At 31.4% G+C, this 17733-nt stretch overlaps 1 protein-coding gene across 2 annotated transcripts in view; it reads right to left on the bottom strand.

Annotated features, from left to right (window-relative positions):
• The window catches only part of LOC118179666 (N-acetylglucosamine-1-phosphodiester alpha-N-acetylglucosaminidase-like), a 381181-nt gene that overhangs the window by 352000 nt on the left and 11448 nt on the right, over positions 1-17733 (bottom strand). For both annotated transcript variants that reach the window (XM_085826596.1, XM_085826592.1), the window contains exon 5: positions 9162-9270. In XM_085826596.1, the coding sequence (XP_085682722.1) occupies positions 9162-9270 (109 nt within the window). The remainder of the gene's footprint in view (positions 1-9161; positions 9271-17733) is intronic.

The following is a 17733-nucleotide window of genomic DNA, read 5'->3' as shown; positions in this document are numbered from 1 at the left end:
ACTGGAATATTATACATAGACAAGCATGCACATTAATGAATGGCTTTCAAATTTAATGGTATCATAGTCTTGCTGAATATTCACCATAACATCCAAAAATGTCAAAATAGTTATTAAAATATAAAATTTTATATTTTCCAGGAGGAAAATTAAATACCATGCTCGTTTCTTTATTATTTTAATTAATATAATAATTTTAAATGATATAATAATACCATTCCTCAAAAACTGCTGAAGAGTTACTTTCTTAAAAGTATACTGGCCCATTTTTTGATTATCTGTGCTTACACTTATATTAATTAATAAGAATAATCAGGATTTGATGCATTTAAATACATTAAAAAATAAGGTACTCTTCTGTTATTGGGGGGGGGGGGACCAGATTCAGAAATACATGTATGTATGCATGCATGTCCATATATGTGTATATATACACATATATATACATGTATGCGTGTATATATATGCACACATACATATATGCATGCATACATGAACACATACATCCATACATACATGCATATATATATACACATTCCTGATAACAGAACAGTACCAAAATTAAATGCATAATTTAATTCATTAAAAATTTTAAGTAAATAATGGCACAAATTAATTTTTATCAAGGTATGCAACTACAGAATGAAACTGAAGAGAAACACATGCAAAAGATTACGCATTATGGTAAAAAATTAATATGGATAAATTGTAGAATGAAATATTAATATACAAAATTTGAACTCTGAAGAAACGGATCGCATAAAATTATTTGTATAAATTTTGCAATTCATATAATGGATATTTAGTTATCTAGCTTTAAGAAATAAATCAAATTTGGAGAAGGAAACTATTTGAAAATGATGATTATACAAGTTTTTTCAAGCATCATTTGATTTTTTTCGCCTAATTTTTAAGATCCTTAACATTATCCATTTTTGTATACTTTTACATAAACTGAAAATTTCTTATATATGAAATATTTCATAAGGTTAAAATTGTATTTAAGTTATTTGTAAAGAAAAGGGGGAAGATTTATTAGTTACAAATATTCTGAAAATGTTTATTTTAAATACTTATCACATTATATAAGAAGAAAAAGTATTATGACTATAAGGAAAATTTAGTAGTTTTTCATTCAAAGTGCTAATGTATAATGTCTGAATCTCTACAGAACAGGGAAAAATCATACAGACTGATGAAATGTTTAATTTGTGAAATAACAGGTAAAAAATATACAACTGAATTATCAGAGATTACCATAGATACAGTTTCAAATAACTTTTTGTGCAGATAGGTGCCTTACAAAATCTAATTAGCATAAATATTTATTATTATCAGTATCACTTAATTCAGAATGAAAATATACATATCATTTTGCTTTACACATATTTTTAAAAAATATTTTACTTAATTTTTGCATGGGGGGAATATTTCATATATTTAGTTTTAATATAAATATGGATCAAAATTGCTTTCATTGTTTTGTTTCTAGTTGAAATAGAAATGGGCTATGTGTTTAAGTAAATAAAAGATGATTTTACTATTCAATTTTGCTGGATAAAAGAACATTCTGAATTTTGTTTTATGGGGGAAATATTTTTATTACTAACATTAACTTGTATAGAAATAAAATAATAACAATAAATAATAACTGAGAAAGTCTCCTTCTTTGCACTACAATAAATAGACATTCCCCTACAGAAAAAATCTGATGCAGACACCACATGACTTCCTTGCACTGAATATTAAATTATATGCATTTCTGCTGCATTTCATTTAAATTTATTTCCTCGTACTTCATTCAGATTTCTCATTCAATTAATTCAGTTCTCACTTCGCGGTAAGGCAAAAATGCATAAAACCTCAAAATATTTTCATTAAAAATTGAAAAATAAAGAAATAAAACACCAAATACAGTTAAAACAATAAAAAAAATTTTTACAATTAAAATGAAAGTTTCTATGCGAAAACGAGCAATTCGGCCAGCAGGCAACAAGGTAGAATTTTAGGTGCACAAAACTGAAAGTTTACTGTTGGTTCCACTTGGCAAAAAAATATTGAAGGTGCAGAACTGACTTAAATCACTATTCTGCTAAGTTTCTCATGTAAACAAATATAGCTGCTATAGTAAACAAAAATTAGGCTTAGCTGCCCTTACACAAGTTTTAAATTGTTGATAATTCTGCAACTATTGCATGCAGATTAACTAAGGGCATAAAAAACCTTAACTGGAAGATAAGAATAACATTCAATAATTTTTAAAGCAAAATATGCAAAATTTACCAACATATAAGAATAAAACAAATTGAGTTCACCAAGCCAAAAAACAGAGTGGGTCACTCTGTTTTTACAGTATACAGGGGTTGGACAAAAATATGGAAACACCTTTAAAAAAACATGTTTCTTTGCTTAATATGGTGTAGGAAACCCATTGGCATCCAAAAACAGCTTGCACTCTTCTCGGAATGGATAAATACAGTTCCTGTATGTTTGCCAAGGGAATATTATACCATTCTTCCTGCAAAACGGTGGCAAGTTCAGATAACGATGTTGGCGGTGGACAACGAGAACGCACTTTCCGTTCCAATGTAAACCACAAAGGTTCGATAATATTCAGGTCTGGTGACTGTGGTGGCCAGGAGAGATGGGACAACTCATCCTCGTGCTCAGAAAACCAGTCCTGGACAATGTGAGCTGTGGGAACAGGGGCTTTGTCGTCTTGGAAGACACCATCACCATCGGGGAGCAAAGTTTGTAACATGGGATGAACTTGATCGGCCAAAATGTTCACATAAGTCTTGGCAGTCATGTGCTCTGACACAGTTATCATGGGGCTAGCAGAGAACCATGATATGGCTGCCCAAACCATAACAGAACCCCCGCCATGTTTCACTCTTGGCAACAAGCAGTCTGCATTATAGGCTTGAGATGGCGTTCTCCAGACGTAAACTCGGCCTAAAGTGGGAAACAATGCAAAAGAAGAATCGTCAGACCATATTACTCGCTTCCACTGCTCTACATTCCAGGCTTTATGACTTAAACACCACCTTTTCCTGTTACGGGCATTAGCATCACTGATGAGTGGCTTCTCAATTGCAGCACGGCCAGCAATTCCCTGTTTATGAAGCTCCCTTCTAATTGTTTTGGTACTCACAGGGTTCGGTAACACAACATTCATTTCAGCAGTAACTTTTGCAGCTGTGGTCTTCTTATTTTTCGTCACAATTGCCCTTAATGATCGTCTGTCACGATCACTCAGGACACACTTTCGTCCGTGCTGTGATTTAGCAGATGATGTTTTTCCGCTTTTCAAATATGCGGAATAAATCTTCGATACAGTACCTCTTGAAACACTAAACACCTCGGCTACCTTGCTTACGGAAGCACCTACCATACGTGCTCCAACAATTTGCCCATGTTCGAAGTCTGTTAACTCTGACATAACGCAATGACAACCTCACATAACAGTACTCCGACAACAACTGAACTGTTTAGCACATTTACGAAGTTGTATAGGTGGTGTTAGTAGTCAAAAACGCCAGCGCCACCTACATATTTCATTAAAATCAATCTTTCTTTTCAAACATGCATTTCACAAGGTGTTTCCATATTTTTGTCCATCCACTGTATATATATATATAGTAAGAAATTTAGAACTAATATTTCACAAAGACCAGAAATTGAAATCCATAATTAATAAATTTCAAATAATTATATAAATGCACAAAGACATTTAAAATGTTAAAACCAAAGCATCTCAAACAAGCAAAATCTCACTTCAAAAAATTTTTTTATGAAATTTAATGCACGAAAATACTAGGCATGCTTGTGTTTTGTAATTATATATATAAATTTGCATACTTTTGGTGTGACCGATTGCAGCCAAAAAGGGAGGTGCACAACTACATGTTATAGCGGTTCTATACATGAAAGTGCAATGCTCTGAGGCTACTTGTTTTTGAGTTATGCGAGATACATACATATGCATGTACATACATGCAAACATCATGAAAAAAAATCTCTTCTGAATCAATTTTAAATACTTTTTGCAACCCATTTCGGGGAAAGAGAGTCTTTTATTCTGTCCTTATGTATAGATGTCATGCAAAAACATTGTTAAATTGCATTCGATAGTGGTCAAAATAGATATTTTCATTTAACTATGATACCCACCATTTTTCGTGATTACAGTTCTTCCTTTACTTCATACAAGGAAGTAAAAAGGGCAACACAGGACTAAAGAGAAGGGCTAGCTCATACAGCGTTTCCCCCTGAAATATGCAGTGAGGAGTGATGACGTAGCAATGATGCCACCGAGCACGGAGATGCAATTGACAACATAGAAATTAGTGTTTTAAATTTGAAGAACCAGCGTTTAAAAGGAGGTGTGTGTGAAAGATAGCTATAATTTGGAAGAGACAATGTTACTGCAGTATGCATTTTACACTGAACATTACAAAATTTAATAGTACTTACTCAATTTTAAAATAATAGATAAATAACGCTACTCTTAGCATAAAGTTCCTTTTTTATTTGCAGGGATTTTTTTTTTCTTTAAATGCCTGTTTGTTTCTAATCATTTCTTTATCTGCATGTTAACTAAGAGAACTATACTACTGCTTCTAAGATAACTATAATAACAGCTATTTAAAATTAATCAAAAAACAACCTTAAATTGTCATAGTTTTAAACATGTATGGTTATATATGGCAAAATTTCTGCTAATCTAAGTTTGAGTTTCAGCCTAATTGTAAATTTTACATTGGCATAATTTTATCCCGATTCAATATAATAACATATATATTTTTTTAAAATAATTTTGTAACTTAGGCTTACATCAATATTTCATTTAAATAAATACATGTAAAATTCTTATCTTAATTTAGACAAAACAACTTTACTCACAGTACCTAAAATAATTATTTAATTTTTCAAAAGTGAGGGTTAGGGGGCAGATCTTCTTATGCCAATTACTTTAATATCATACTTTATATCTAGAATGCTAAGCTAACACAAAATCGAATCAATAATAACAGAGGATACAATAAAAAAAAACTGTAACAATAACTTAACAGAATTAGTTCTCATTTGAAATATGCTTTACGCTGTTAACTTCTAAAATGCCATCTAGAAATATTTCAAATCAAAACATATTATATATGCTTAATTGTACAGTCGCAACGCAACTACAAGTTGTTGAAACATTATTTATTGGCTGCCACATACGAAGCAATCCATTTTTTTGCCTTTTGGGTTGCTTTTCTTTGGGAAAAAACATATGCATTTCCATTTAAGAAACGTATTCTAATAAAAGTTCTCACTCTGCAAAATAAACGAATTGCTTCTCTGTTAACTTCAGGATAATATTTCTCCAGTTTATTAATTAAAGAGCCAATTACATGCTTCCCTTTATAGTAAGCTGTACCATGAACTGCATAAAATATGTTTTCGAACTCGTAAACTGTATTCATCTATGAATGGGAAGGTGTAGTCAAACCTTTTAAGGACAATAATTTAATCCATTCTGAATTAAAATATTGGTTCATCAGCACTATTTTTAGATATTGTTCCCAATGATGGGTCTTTGTCTCGCACACGATAGGCAATATAACCTGCAACATATGTTAATGCTTCTTTTTCGGCTGTCGAAAATTGTCTGTCGGAATTCAATTCTAATTCCCATGCCATAGGAGAAGGTTCCTCTATGAAATCTAAATCCAAATCATCAATAGTATTTAATGGAAAAGATCTTCCTCCTCAGTTTCCAAGTATCCCTTTCAAGTATTCCGGATGTTAAATATGAATCAATATTTCTGCTTTCTTTAGCCATGCATACTTTTGAAGATAAATTTGGCAGCTTATTAGTGAGTATTAATTGCTTTAAGCGGCGTATAACTTCACTAGGTGATGGATGGTCATTAAACCTACCAAGCCCTCTAATCTGACTAAAGAGACTTTCAAGTGCATCCTGAGTTAATCTAGAGGTTAAAATATATTTAGCATCATACGATGATTTCAAATCCTGGTGTAGGCCAAAAAGAGAATTTATTGAAATTATTATTCCTTTATGGAAAGGCAGTAAGTTGGCTTTTCCCTGAACTCTTAATCCACCAATGACTTTCTTCATTAATTCCAAAACTTGAATTTGTTTTTCATGATGTTCATTTAATCCAAATGCTGCTTTAAGTATTTTATCTGAAGGAGGGTATGTTTTCGTACTATTCATAATATAAAAAAAATTGTCGATTAACTCAAAGAAGTCGGATGCTTTTTTATCTCCTGTGAGGTGGAGTATACCTTTTGCTGTACTTCTTGAAAATAATGTTTTCGCTGGAGCGACTTTTTGTCTCTCGTTTCCCTTGACCATTAAATAATTTGGTTTTAGTTTGTGACACAATTTAATTTCTCCTGAATCTTTATTTAAAACCTCTTTAATAATATCAACATTTAAAACAGTTCCATCTTCTAAAACAAATCCTTTATCTAAAAAGTGGTTTCTCAGTAATTTGAGGCAGTGCGCTAAATCTGCAAAAACCCATATTTTTTTCGTTTGGAATACTGGATTTGGAAACTGAGAACTATTAATCGAAATCTGTAACTCTTTCCACAAAGTAGTAGATCCTCTTAAATCAGACACTATTGCTTTCACTTCTACTCCAGATGATTGAATATGTCTTATGAGTGAAAAAAGAAGTTCTTTCTTCATTGGAGTGTTAAAATCAAAAAATATTGGTTGTTTCCACTGCGAAATGAGACCTCTGATTAAAACAAACTGCACTTTTTGAAAAGGACCGAGAATTTGGTCCAGTTTAGAGTCATAGCAGAGTTTAGAATCTATGTGCATTTTGTCGAAACTGAGAACGCATATTTTTTCTACAGAATTCAAATATTGGCATCTTTCCTTCATTACAGCAAGAGCATCACTCTGAACTCCTGGACTACATGAGAATTTAGCACACCATCTCTTTAATGTGCTAGTGTAATATGTAAAGGAATTCCCATTTTTTCTTTCCAAAAATCGTAGCTTTTAGATGACAGAGCTCTTATGACAATGCAACGTGAAATATCTTCACTAGTCCACCTGATTTTTTCCTTCTTTTCTAGCAACGCGTTAATCTGCGTCTTTGTAAAAATATGCTTTAGACGTTTTTCCAAATTCTCCGATCTGTTCTGCTTTTTCCTAAATTTCGCTGTTTGGGATTTTAATTTCTGAATTTCCGATACAAATTTCTTTCTAGATGTCGTCCACGTTCTTTGTCACTGAGCAAACATTCTAAAATTTTTCTTTTCTCCATTTTTCAATATTTTATTACAATTTTCTAAGGATATTATTTTGTTCTTCAAATTATCAATACATTCTTGTTTATCTTTACACTTAGGGCATTCAGGGATATTGTCACTTAGGACATTGTCACTTGTGAATTTTATTTCAAAATTATTCACATTTGATTTATTATTGTCAGCTTCAATTACGTTCTCGGCCTCAAAATAAATTTTCTTTGGGCTTAATTCGTGTAGTCTTTCAAAAGCACTCTGCATTAGTTTTCTTTTCAAATGTCTCCGATTTCTTTGTGTTATTTCGTTTACTGCACACGATAAATTTACTTTCGGCACAGCATTGCATTTCAACAGTTTCTTTTGTGGCAATCCAAGCAAGCGATTTCTCATGTCATCTTCATAATCACTGCACAGAAAATGTTCGCTGCAAATTCTTGCGTTTTTCACATTAATAGAATCTTGTCTTCGACATTTATGTATCCATTCTTTTGTCAAAAGCAAATTATCCTTTGGGAAAGAATGAAATACAGTATCTCTTTCTTTCGCATTTCTATAAGTGTTACGGCACGTTGCTACAGCACAAGAAGCCATATTACATAAAGGATACTTTAAATATAGAAAAGGAAAACTGACTGAAACTATATATATATATATATATATATATATACACACAAATTATTTTAAATATTTGCATTATTAGAAAACAAATATGTATGATTAACATTAATTTGGGATATGCGATCTCCAGAAAATCGTCTCGCATATGAATGAAACTACAATTTTAAAGGCGCGAAATCAGAGCAGGTGCAACAGAGACACGTCAGATTACTTCTGGTTCCCCCCCTCCATGAGGCTCGCATCGGCGAGGAGTCGAACAAAGGAATGACCTAGCCCTTCTATTTATCCCTGAGGGCAACATACTTGCTCAGGTTGCAACAATTATTACTTGCTCAGGTTGCGACAATTATTCTTAAATTTTACTAATAGTTACGTTTGAATTAAACCGTATCTTATCCTTCTGCTTTCAGATTACATTATTCACTTTGACCTAACATTATGCAAATTTAATGTCATGTGGCATAGTTTAAAAGTAGAATTTAATCTTAGCTGTAGCCTGGAGTATTCAGCACACTGTTGCTGCATCTCTGAGAATTATCAAGTCTTCCTCAAGCAATGAAGAGCTAAAGCTTTAGCTAGTAACCAGGCTTTTAATACATTTAGAGGTAGTGTAAATGGCCAGGTATTTATTTCTGAACTTAAAACCTTGTTTGTAAATAAACTGAATTTTTACCTACCAGCCTTATCTTATAGCTTATAGAATGGGGTTATTATTTTAAAATTTCATTCGGTATCTACAAGAAACTGCTAAAAAGATATTATTTGGATTTTAATTTGACTTTTAGTTAAATATTTCTTAAGGTGATAATTTGCCAACAAATTAACATAGCTGTGTATGGTAGCTATTTGAAAATTCAGTTTAAAGTAACTTCACACAACAGAAGTTATATGATTTTCTGATTATCTGCATAAGATCCGATCACAATTAGCTTTAAATATATCATGAGATGTTCAACAAAATATGGTTCTATACAATAACAGCATACAGTTTTTGAGTATATTTTATTAAACCTGAAAGAAAAAAATATTTCTAACATATACAGCAACATGAACTATATTTTAATTTTTATCCAAGTTTTTATTTTAGCAGATTATTAGTTTAAATACCTAATACTATGGTTATGAATCATAAAGCTCAACTACAAATAATATAATATTCATTTGTGAATATATACATAAAACAAATTAATGTGTGATGATGATTACTACTATAATCCAAATTCCAATAGTAAAAAGAAAGTAAAAATAATACTTTTTTCTCTTACCCATCCACTTCAGATTTACCATCAACTTGAAGAAGTATAATATTCCCATCTTTATCATGACCTATAACTGACCTAGCTGATAATATATTGACAAATCGTTCCATTGGACCTAGAAATAAGATTCATAATTTTTTTTTGTAACAATTTACATTTGTGATAACTATCAAAGAAAACTAAAAATTTCTTCCTGCAGAGATAATAAGATAATAAATATTAATATATATATATATATGAATGTTAAAATCTTTGGCAAGACAGAAAAATACATCTATGTATAAAATATAGTGTAATCAATCTCTTCTGCTGAGCTCGTCTATTGCAGATACAGTAGAAGTCCAAAAATCCACATTGCTTGGGTCCAGAAGTTATGTGGATTTTAGGATTTTGTGGATTTCAGGACAGAAAAGGAAAATCATAATATTCAGACTAAAAGTGCAAAATAAATAAAACATTTTAGATACACTTAAATAAATTTTTATATACGTTATTATATTAATTTATTACATGCATTAAATTATTATTTTAATACTGTATATATATTTATTTTATTATATTATTCATTTATATTAGTGATTACAGGGATAGTTAAAAGTATTACGGATGTATACAATAAAGACATACAAAAATAAGGGATATTAATAAATCATAAAATGTTTTTTTTTAAACATTTTTCTGATAGCGGTCTGTTTTAAAACTTTAGGGTGCTCCAGAGTAATTTTTTTTTATTATGTAGAGTCATAATCTCTTTCTCTGTGACACACCTTTGTTGTTCTAAAAATTTTAGTTATATTTCGCCATGTTCAAACCCCCATTAAAAGATATTTGCTCACTTCTATCAAATTCACTATCTGTAACCATGTTGGAATCGTTTTCTTGCTGTGGCAAGTTCAAATGAAAGCCAGTGATTTCATCATCAGTTATCTGATATGCCAGTGTTGGCTCATCGGAACACATCATCTATTCAACGATATGTTCTTGCAAAGCCTTCTGATTTATTCTCTTTGAATATAAAAGTAATTTTCTTGCTTTAATCCTTGCTGCACTGACCCTAAAACCAGAAAATTCCCTCTCAGTTTCAATAAACAGAGAAGATGGCCATACATTATGCCAGGCATTTTACCAAGGTTGTTTGGGAAACATAATTCCATAATTCAGTTAACAAATAAATGCAGTAATTAATGATGACTTTTTTATAATCACAAGGTGAAATGGAATCACTTAAAAAAATATTTTTCAGAAACTCTGATTTATAGTGGCTTTTAATACTGTGTATTATGCCTTGGTCCATTGGTTGGATCAATGATGTAGCATTTGGGGACAAAAAAAAAAAAAAAAAAAAAAAAAAAAGGCCATGACATTATTACATGTTAAAATGGTTGCATCTGGATGTGCAGAGCAATTGTCTAACAATTGTAAAATCTTGTAATTTGATGGTAACCCCCACACTGTTGCAATGCCTTCTAGCCTCTTTAACAAATTTTCCGTGAACCATTCGGTCATAACTTGTTCCATAAACTAGGAATTTTTATTATTCCTGTAAATCACAGGTAAAGATTTTACTCCATTCAGAACTGTGGATATGGTGCTCTTTCTCAGTACCACTGGTTTACATTTGTAAGTTCCAGCTGCTTTGCTGCATACTAAAATAGTAACTCTTTCTTTAGCTTCTTTCACCACTAACAGTGCATTTTCTTTGATTGTCACAAATGTCTTTCTTGGCAAACATGATCAAAACGTCCAGTCTCATCCTTATTAAAAACCTGTTCTGGTCTAAGATTTTCTTGTGCCATTAACGCAGAAAATTCATCAGTAAATTCCTCTGCAGCATCTTTATCTGCTGACAGTTTTTCCCCACATGCTTTCAGATAGATAATGTATATTGTGTCTCTGCTTAAATCTGTTCAGCCAACTGCTACTGAAATCACACAGTTTCTCTGTTTTTAAATCTGCATGAATCTGTTTTTCCCTTTCTGCCAGAAGTGGTCCTGAAATTGGTACCCCATCACTCCGCCACTCCCGGAACCACTAGTACAAGACAGCATCGAGGTTTGCCCATTTTGCCTTCTGCAAAGATTTCCAGTTTCGGATTCTGGTGTTAGAATCACTGCTGCTGTAAAATTTCAACAGCTTTTCTTTATTTTTCCGTATATCATACACAGCTTGTGTCATAATTCCACACGATTCTGCTATAAACTGAGAGTAGTACCTGCCTTCATCTTTTGCAAAATTTCCAATTTTTGTATTATTCTCAATGCAACATGTATGCGTTTTCCAACCGATGCAAGCAGTAAAATCATGAATGTGTTTCTTATCTGTCATTATATTAGTGCTGAAATTTTAAATATTTTTAATTTATCCACAAAATATTGGAATAAAAAAAGGCAGCATTAAACAATCTCCATAGACTCCAACCTTCAGCAAACCTTGTCAGTAGTCAATGCGCGAACGACATTTTTACAACTTTGAAAATGTGCGCGTAGCGTATGTTGTAATTAACCATTCATTAATTTTAAATTAATAATTAATTGTAATCAATTTTATTACATTTAAAATCCATATACATATAAAACTGAATAATTAAAAATATACCTTGTAAATTATATGCACATTTAATTAGAAATTTTCTTTTAACTCCTCAAGCATTCACTAATAAAAAGTACTTCAAATCACTACTAATCATAGAAAAAATCAGAAGCTATAAATCATATCTTTATTCTGGATATGATTTCTACAGGGAAATAAAATTTAAATAACCAAGAATGATACATATAAGTATTAAACAAAATACGCATAATTTATGAATGCAAAGATTTATATGTAGCATGCTTAGCAAGCTTAAGTTCTGATTTTGAGAATGTTTTTTTATAACACAGTTCTTCATTTGCCTGCATATTTATTTTTTCAATCAAAACTGCTTCAAGAGTTTTAAGACCTAAATTTGGTCGAAATTAAGTCTGATTTTTTTTAACAATAGAAAAAATTCTTTCGCAAGCTGCATTTGAATGAGGTATTATTAAGACAGCAAGCATTACAGAAGCAATACTTTGTATTTAATACACCCATTCATATTTTTTAATTTGGCAATTTCTCCCCATGCTATATCAATATGCAAATCTACAATTTCTTTCAAATCATCTACTTGATACATGGAAAATTCAATTTCTACTTGATTAAGACATTTTTCATCAATAATGGATGGAAAAGTATTCATCAAGTAAAGAACAGATGAAAATGAGACTTCAGTTCTCAAGTTGATGTCAGCAACTTCAGCATGTTTTAGAAATGGATCACTCAGTGGAAATTTATCAATTATATATGAACATGCAGTTACAAAAAAAGCTCGCACAGAATTGAAAAATGATTTCACTTCACTTTCATTCAACTTGGGATTTTTTAAATATAGTCTTGTTTCCGCACCAATCACTAAATTTTCATTTTCTTTTTGTTTACTATACTTCTGAAATGGAATAGACGTTAGAGTAACATCTTCATTTTCTTTAGAAATTACTGATGGTTTTACAAATCTAACAAATAAATTCATTAAAAGTTCAAAAAGTTCTCTTCTCGATTTATGTATATAAGGAGCTTGTTGTTGCAAATTAATATTTACTGTTATAAACAAAGGCAAAGTATTTTTCAAAAATAACAAGTACAATTTGGTGGTCGGTGACTGTAAATTTTTTTTAATGTTTTGCAATCTCTTTCCTTCATTCTCACTGTTATCTGGTTTATCTCCAAAAAAATTTATCACAGCATCCCACTGTTCCAAAATCCTTATTATAGATTCTAAAAGAGACAACCATCTCATACTGCAATATTTCAAAATTTTATGAGATTTTGCATTCTGTCCCAAAAATTGTTGAGCAACTTTGAAGCTATGCTTCCGTTTCGAACTTTTCTCCAAGTAAAAATATATATCTATTATCAACATTTCAATTTCTGAGCCAATTAATTTTTCAGTAGCTTTTTTTGCAGCTATATGCAAGAGGTGGCACAGACAACCTCGGGTGATTATACTTGGTTGATGCATTTTGATAAATGATGCTACACCTTTAAACTTTCCAATCATATTACTAGCATTATCTGAAGAAAATGATAAGTAATTTTTCCATTCTAAACCTTTGTTTTTAAAGTTTTCATTTATACAATTAAAAATACCTTCTCCTGTATTATTCGTGCATTCTAAAATAGAAATCAATGAAGTAATTATCACTCCCTTTTCTTTACTGTAGTATGTTATAACCAATGGGTACAGTTTGTTATCATTGTTATCGTTACTTCCATCAGTACTTAGAGAAAATGATGTACTGCACACTGATTTTATAATATCAGCAACAGTATTTTCTGCAAGCGTTTTCACAATAGCAGCAGTTTTGGTATGACCGCAGCTAAATTTTTTTGCTATGGCAGAATCCGGAAACATTGCTTTGAAAAGCTCTTTGGAATGATCCGAAACAGAAAGCGGTAGATTATGTTCAATTAAAAAACGAACAAAATAGCATTCGGCTTTTATAGGATCTGTTTCATCATCTTTTATTAAGAAATTTGTTATTTCTTTAGATTTTACGGTGCCAAGTTCTATATGCTTTTGAGAAAACACATGCCGTTTACAGTCATCTTTTCCGCCATGAGCAACTGAGAAGTCTTTGTTGCATACACTGCAGTGTGCGTGATTCACAGAAATTTTGGACGCTTTAATGCATGGAAATTCTGAAGAATATGAATCTTTAAACTTCTGCTTTGATAATTTTGGCTTCTTCGTTCGAGGCAGCATTATGATTAAAAACCTTTCACCTGATTCACAGTTCACAAGACACACGCTAAGCTCTCGCCGTAAACTACACAATGCAGCCGAATGCAGCCTAAACACGCATCAGCAAGGAACCTGGGAGACAGACAATTGGGTGGAACTATTGATAAGTCGTTAACGGTTGGAGTTACTGATCTACGATTGGCTAATTCTTCAAAACTAGGAACGCACTCAACACGTGATATATGATAACACGAGTATTCAGCCAATCATCCGATGAATTAGTTGGTTCCGTTTTGCGTACTGGTTCTCCTGCTCTTATTTCTGTAAAATCCGTAGTTTTTTCCATACTTTTCATAGCTCGTAGTTTTTCATGAATTTCCGTAGAAACTACGGAGAATCCGTAGTAGTTGGAGTCTATGAATCTCGTGAAATAACAAAGCTCAGAAAATACAACATGAAACGTTAACTTGAAAGAAAAGTTGAGTGAATCGTCTGCTTTTTTACCTCGATGCAGACTGGAAGGGAAAAAACCTTTACCACTATTAAGATATAATAACACGCCGAACAGATATTAATTTAGAAGTCAAACAACAAAAATCAGCATTATATTTTCAATATATATTATTACTGTGAAAATTTGAAAATATAATGCTGATTTTTGTTGTTTGACTTCTAAATTAATACTTTACCGTTATGTTAATAATTTGGTACTTCCGGCTGTCGTATTTCTGTTATGACTCATTATTATTTGTTAATTATGATTTCATTATTCAGTAAGTATTTTTCTTCTGTATTTTGTTCTCCATGTAGCTGTTTCTGGAACCTATAATCTGAACGTTTATATTTTGAGAGGCAACCTGGATTTCAGGAGTTGGTGGATTTCAGGTCGGCAGATTTTCAGTATTTGACTGTACTACATTTCATATATAGATGTATTTACAGGTGATAGAAAACAGGGATACTTGATGCCGATCAGAGGTAAACACGTACAGATATATTTACAGAAATATATACATGTTGTTTTCTTATATGAATTTTGAGAATGAATTATCTCATAGTAACATAATAACTCTTCTGTCAAAAGTGCCAGAAATAAATGAAAAAAATATCAAACAGTTTACTTCAGAAAATGATTTTTAAATGATTTATTTTTTAAACAAATTTTAACTACGATGCCCTTCCGATGTAGGGCAAGCTGCTGGCCTATGATGCTGAATGGACACGAGCAAGTTTTTAATGAAAAAAAAACCTATCCTGAAAGTTATCCTCCTAAAATAGACAGCATTTAGAAACTTCATTCTGTGGTTTACCAGTGTGGGCACCAAGGAAATATACAGTGCAGTTAAATAGTAGTCCATGGGAGCAGAAGGGGGGCCTTCAAAAGGTATAAAGTAATAATATAACACTTGCAAAATTTAAATCTCTTAAGGATTTATTTTTTTTAAATGCACTTATTTATACTAATTTACTGTTGAGCACATTTACAAGAATCATCAAATCATGTCAATCAACTCTTCACGCAAGTTGGTACAAGTTACTCAGGACTTAAAAGAGAAGGTCTAGCTCATAGAGCTTTTTCCCCTGAAACAGGCAGCGGGGAGTGATGACGTAGTCATGATGACACTGAGCGCTGGAGATGCAATTGACAACATAGAAATTAGTGTTTTAAATTTAAAGAACCAGCGTTTAAAATGAGCTGTGTATGAAAGATAGTTATAATGTAGAAGAGACAATGTTACTGCAGTATGCGTTTTACACTGAACATTAAAAAATTTAATAGTACTTACTCAATTTTAAAGTAACAAATAAAATACGCTACTCTTAACATAAAATTCCTTTTTTTTTTTAATTTGCAGGGATTTTTTTTCTTTAAATGCCTGTTTATTTCTAATAATTTCTTTATCTGTGATTTAATTAAGAGAACTCTACTACTGCTTCTAAGACAACTATGATAACAGCTATTTAAAATTAATCAAAAAGCAACCTTAAATTGGCATAGTTTTCAAAATTTCTGCTAATCTAAATTTGAGTTTCAGCCTAATTGCAAATTTTACATTGGTATATTTCCCGATTCAATATAATAACATATATTTTTAAAAATAATTTTGTAACTTTGGCTGACATCAATATTACATTTAAATAAATACATGTAAGATTGTTATCTTAATTTACACAAAACAATTTTACTCACAGTACCTAAAAAAATTATTTAATTTTTCAAAAGTGGGGGTTAAGGAGGCAGGTCTTCTTATGCCAATTACTTTAAAGTTATATTATTATATTTTATCTAGAATGCTAAGCTAGCACAAAATCGAATCAATAATAACACAGGATACAAAAAAAAAAAAAAAAAAAAAAAAAAACTTTAACAATAACTTAACAAAATTAGTTTTCTCATTTGAAATATGCTTTACGCTATTAACTTCTAAAATGTCATGTACAAATATTTCAAATCAAAACATATTATGTATGCTTTCTTGTACAGTCACAATGCAACTACAATTTGTTGAAATATTATTTATTGGCTGCCACATTCGAAGCAACACACTTTTTGTCTTTTGGGTTGCTTTTCTTTGGGAAAAAATACATGCATTTCTATTTAAGGAACACATTCTAATAAAAGTTCTCACTCTGCAAAATAAACGAATTGCTTCTCTGTTAACTTCAGGATAATATTTCTCCAGTTTATTAATTAAAGAGCCAATTACATGCTTCCCTTTATAGTAAGCTGTACCATGAACTGCATAAAATATGTTTTCGAACTCGTAAACTATATTCATCTATGAATGGGAAGGTGTAGTCAAACCTTTTAAGGACAATAATTTAATCCATTCTGAATTAAAATATTGGTTCATCAGCACTATTTTTAGATATTGTTCCCAATGATGGGTCTTTGTCTCGCACACGATAGGCAATATAACCTGCAACATATGTTAATGCTTCTTTTTCGGCTGTCGAAAATTGTCTGTCGGAATTCAATTCTAATTCCCATGCCATAGGAGAAGGTTCCTCTATGAAATCTAAATCCAAATCATCAATAGTATTTAATGGAAAAGATCTTCCTCCTCAGTTTCCAAGTATCCCTTTCAAGTACTTCGGATGTTAAATATGAATCAATATTTCTGCTTTCTTTAGCCATGCATACTTTTGAAGATAAATTTGGCAGCTTATTAGTGAGTATTAATTGCTTTAAGCGGCGTATAACTTCACTAGGTGATGGATGGTCATTAAACCTACCAAGCCCTCTAATCTGACTAAAGAGACTTTCAAGTGCATCCTGAGTTAATCTAGAGGTTAAAATATATTTAGCATCATACGATGATTTCAAATCCTGGTGTAGGCCAAAAAGAGAATTTATTGAAATTATTATTCCTTTATGGAAAGGCAGTAAGTTGGCTTTTCCCTGAACTCTTAATCCACCAATGACTTTGTTCATTAATTCCAAAACATGAATTTGTTTTTCGTGATGTTCATTTAATCCAAATGCTGCTTTAAGTATTTTATCTGAAGGAGAGTATGGCTTGGTACTATTCATAACATCAAAAAAAAAATTGCCGATTAACTCAAAGAAGTCAGATGCTTTTTGATTTCCTGTGAGGTGGAGTATACCTTTCGCGGTAGTTCCTGAAAATAACGTTTTCGCTGGAACGACATTTTGTCTCTCGTTTCCCTTGACCATTAAATAATTTGGTTTTAGTTTGTGACACAATTTAATTTTTTCTGAATCTCTATTTAAAACCTCTTTAATAATATCAATATTTAAAACAGTTCCATCTTCTAAAACAAATCCTTTATCTAAAAAGTGGTTTCCCAGTAATT

Source organism: Stegodyphus dumicola, chromosome 1 (genome assembly GCF_044657685.1).
Source record: "Stegodyphus dumicola isolate Sdum_Otavi_A_Nest chromosome 1, ASM4465768v1".
Lineage (NCBI taxonomy): Eukaryota > Metazoa > Arthropoda > Arachnida > Araneae > Eresidae > Stegodyphus > Stegodyphus dumicola.
The sequence above is the reverse complement of the archived record's forward strand: the minus strand, read 5'-3'. Positions and strand labels throughout refer to the sequence as shown.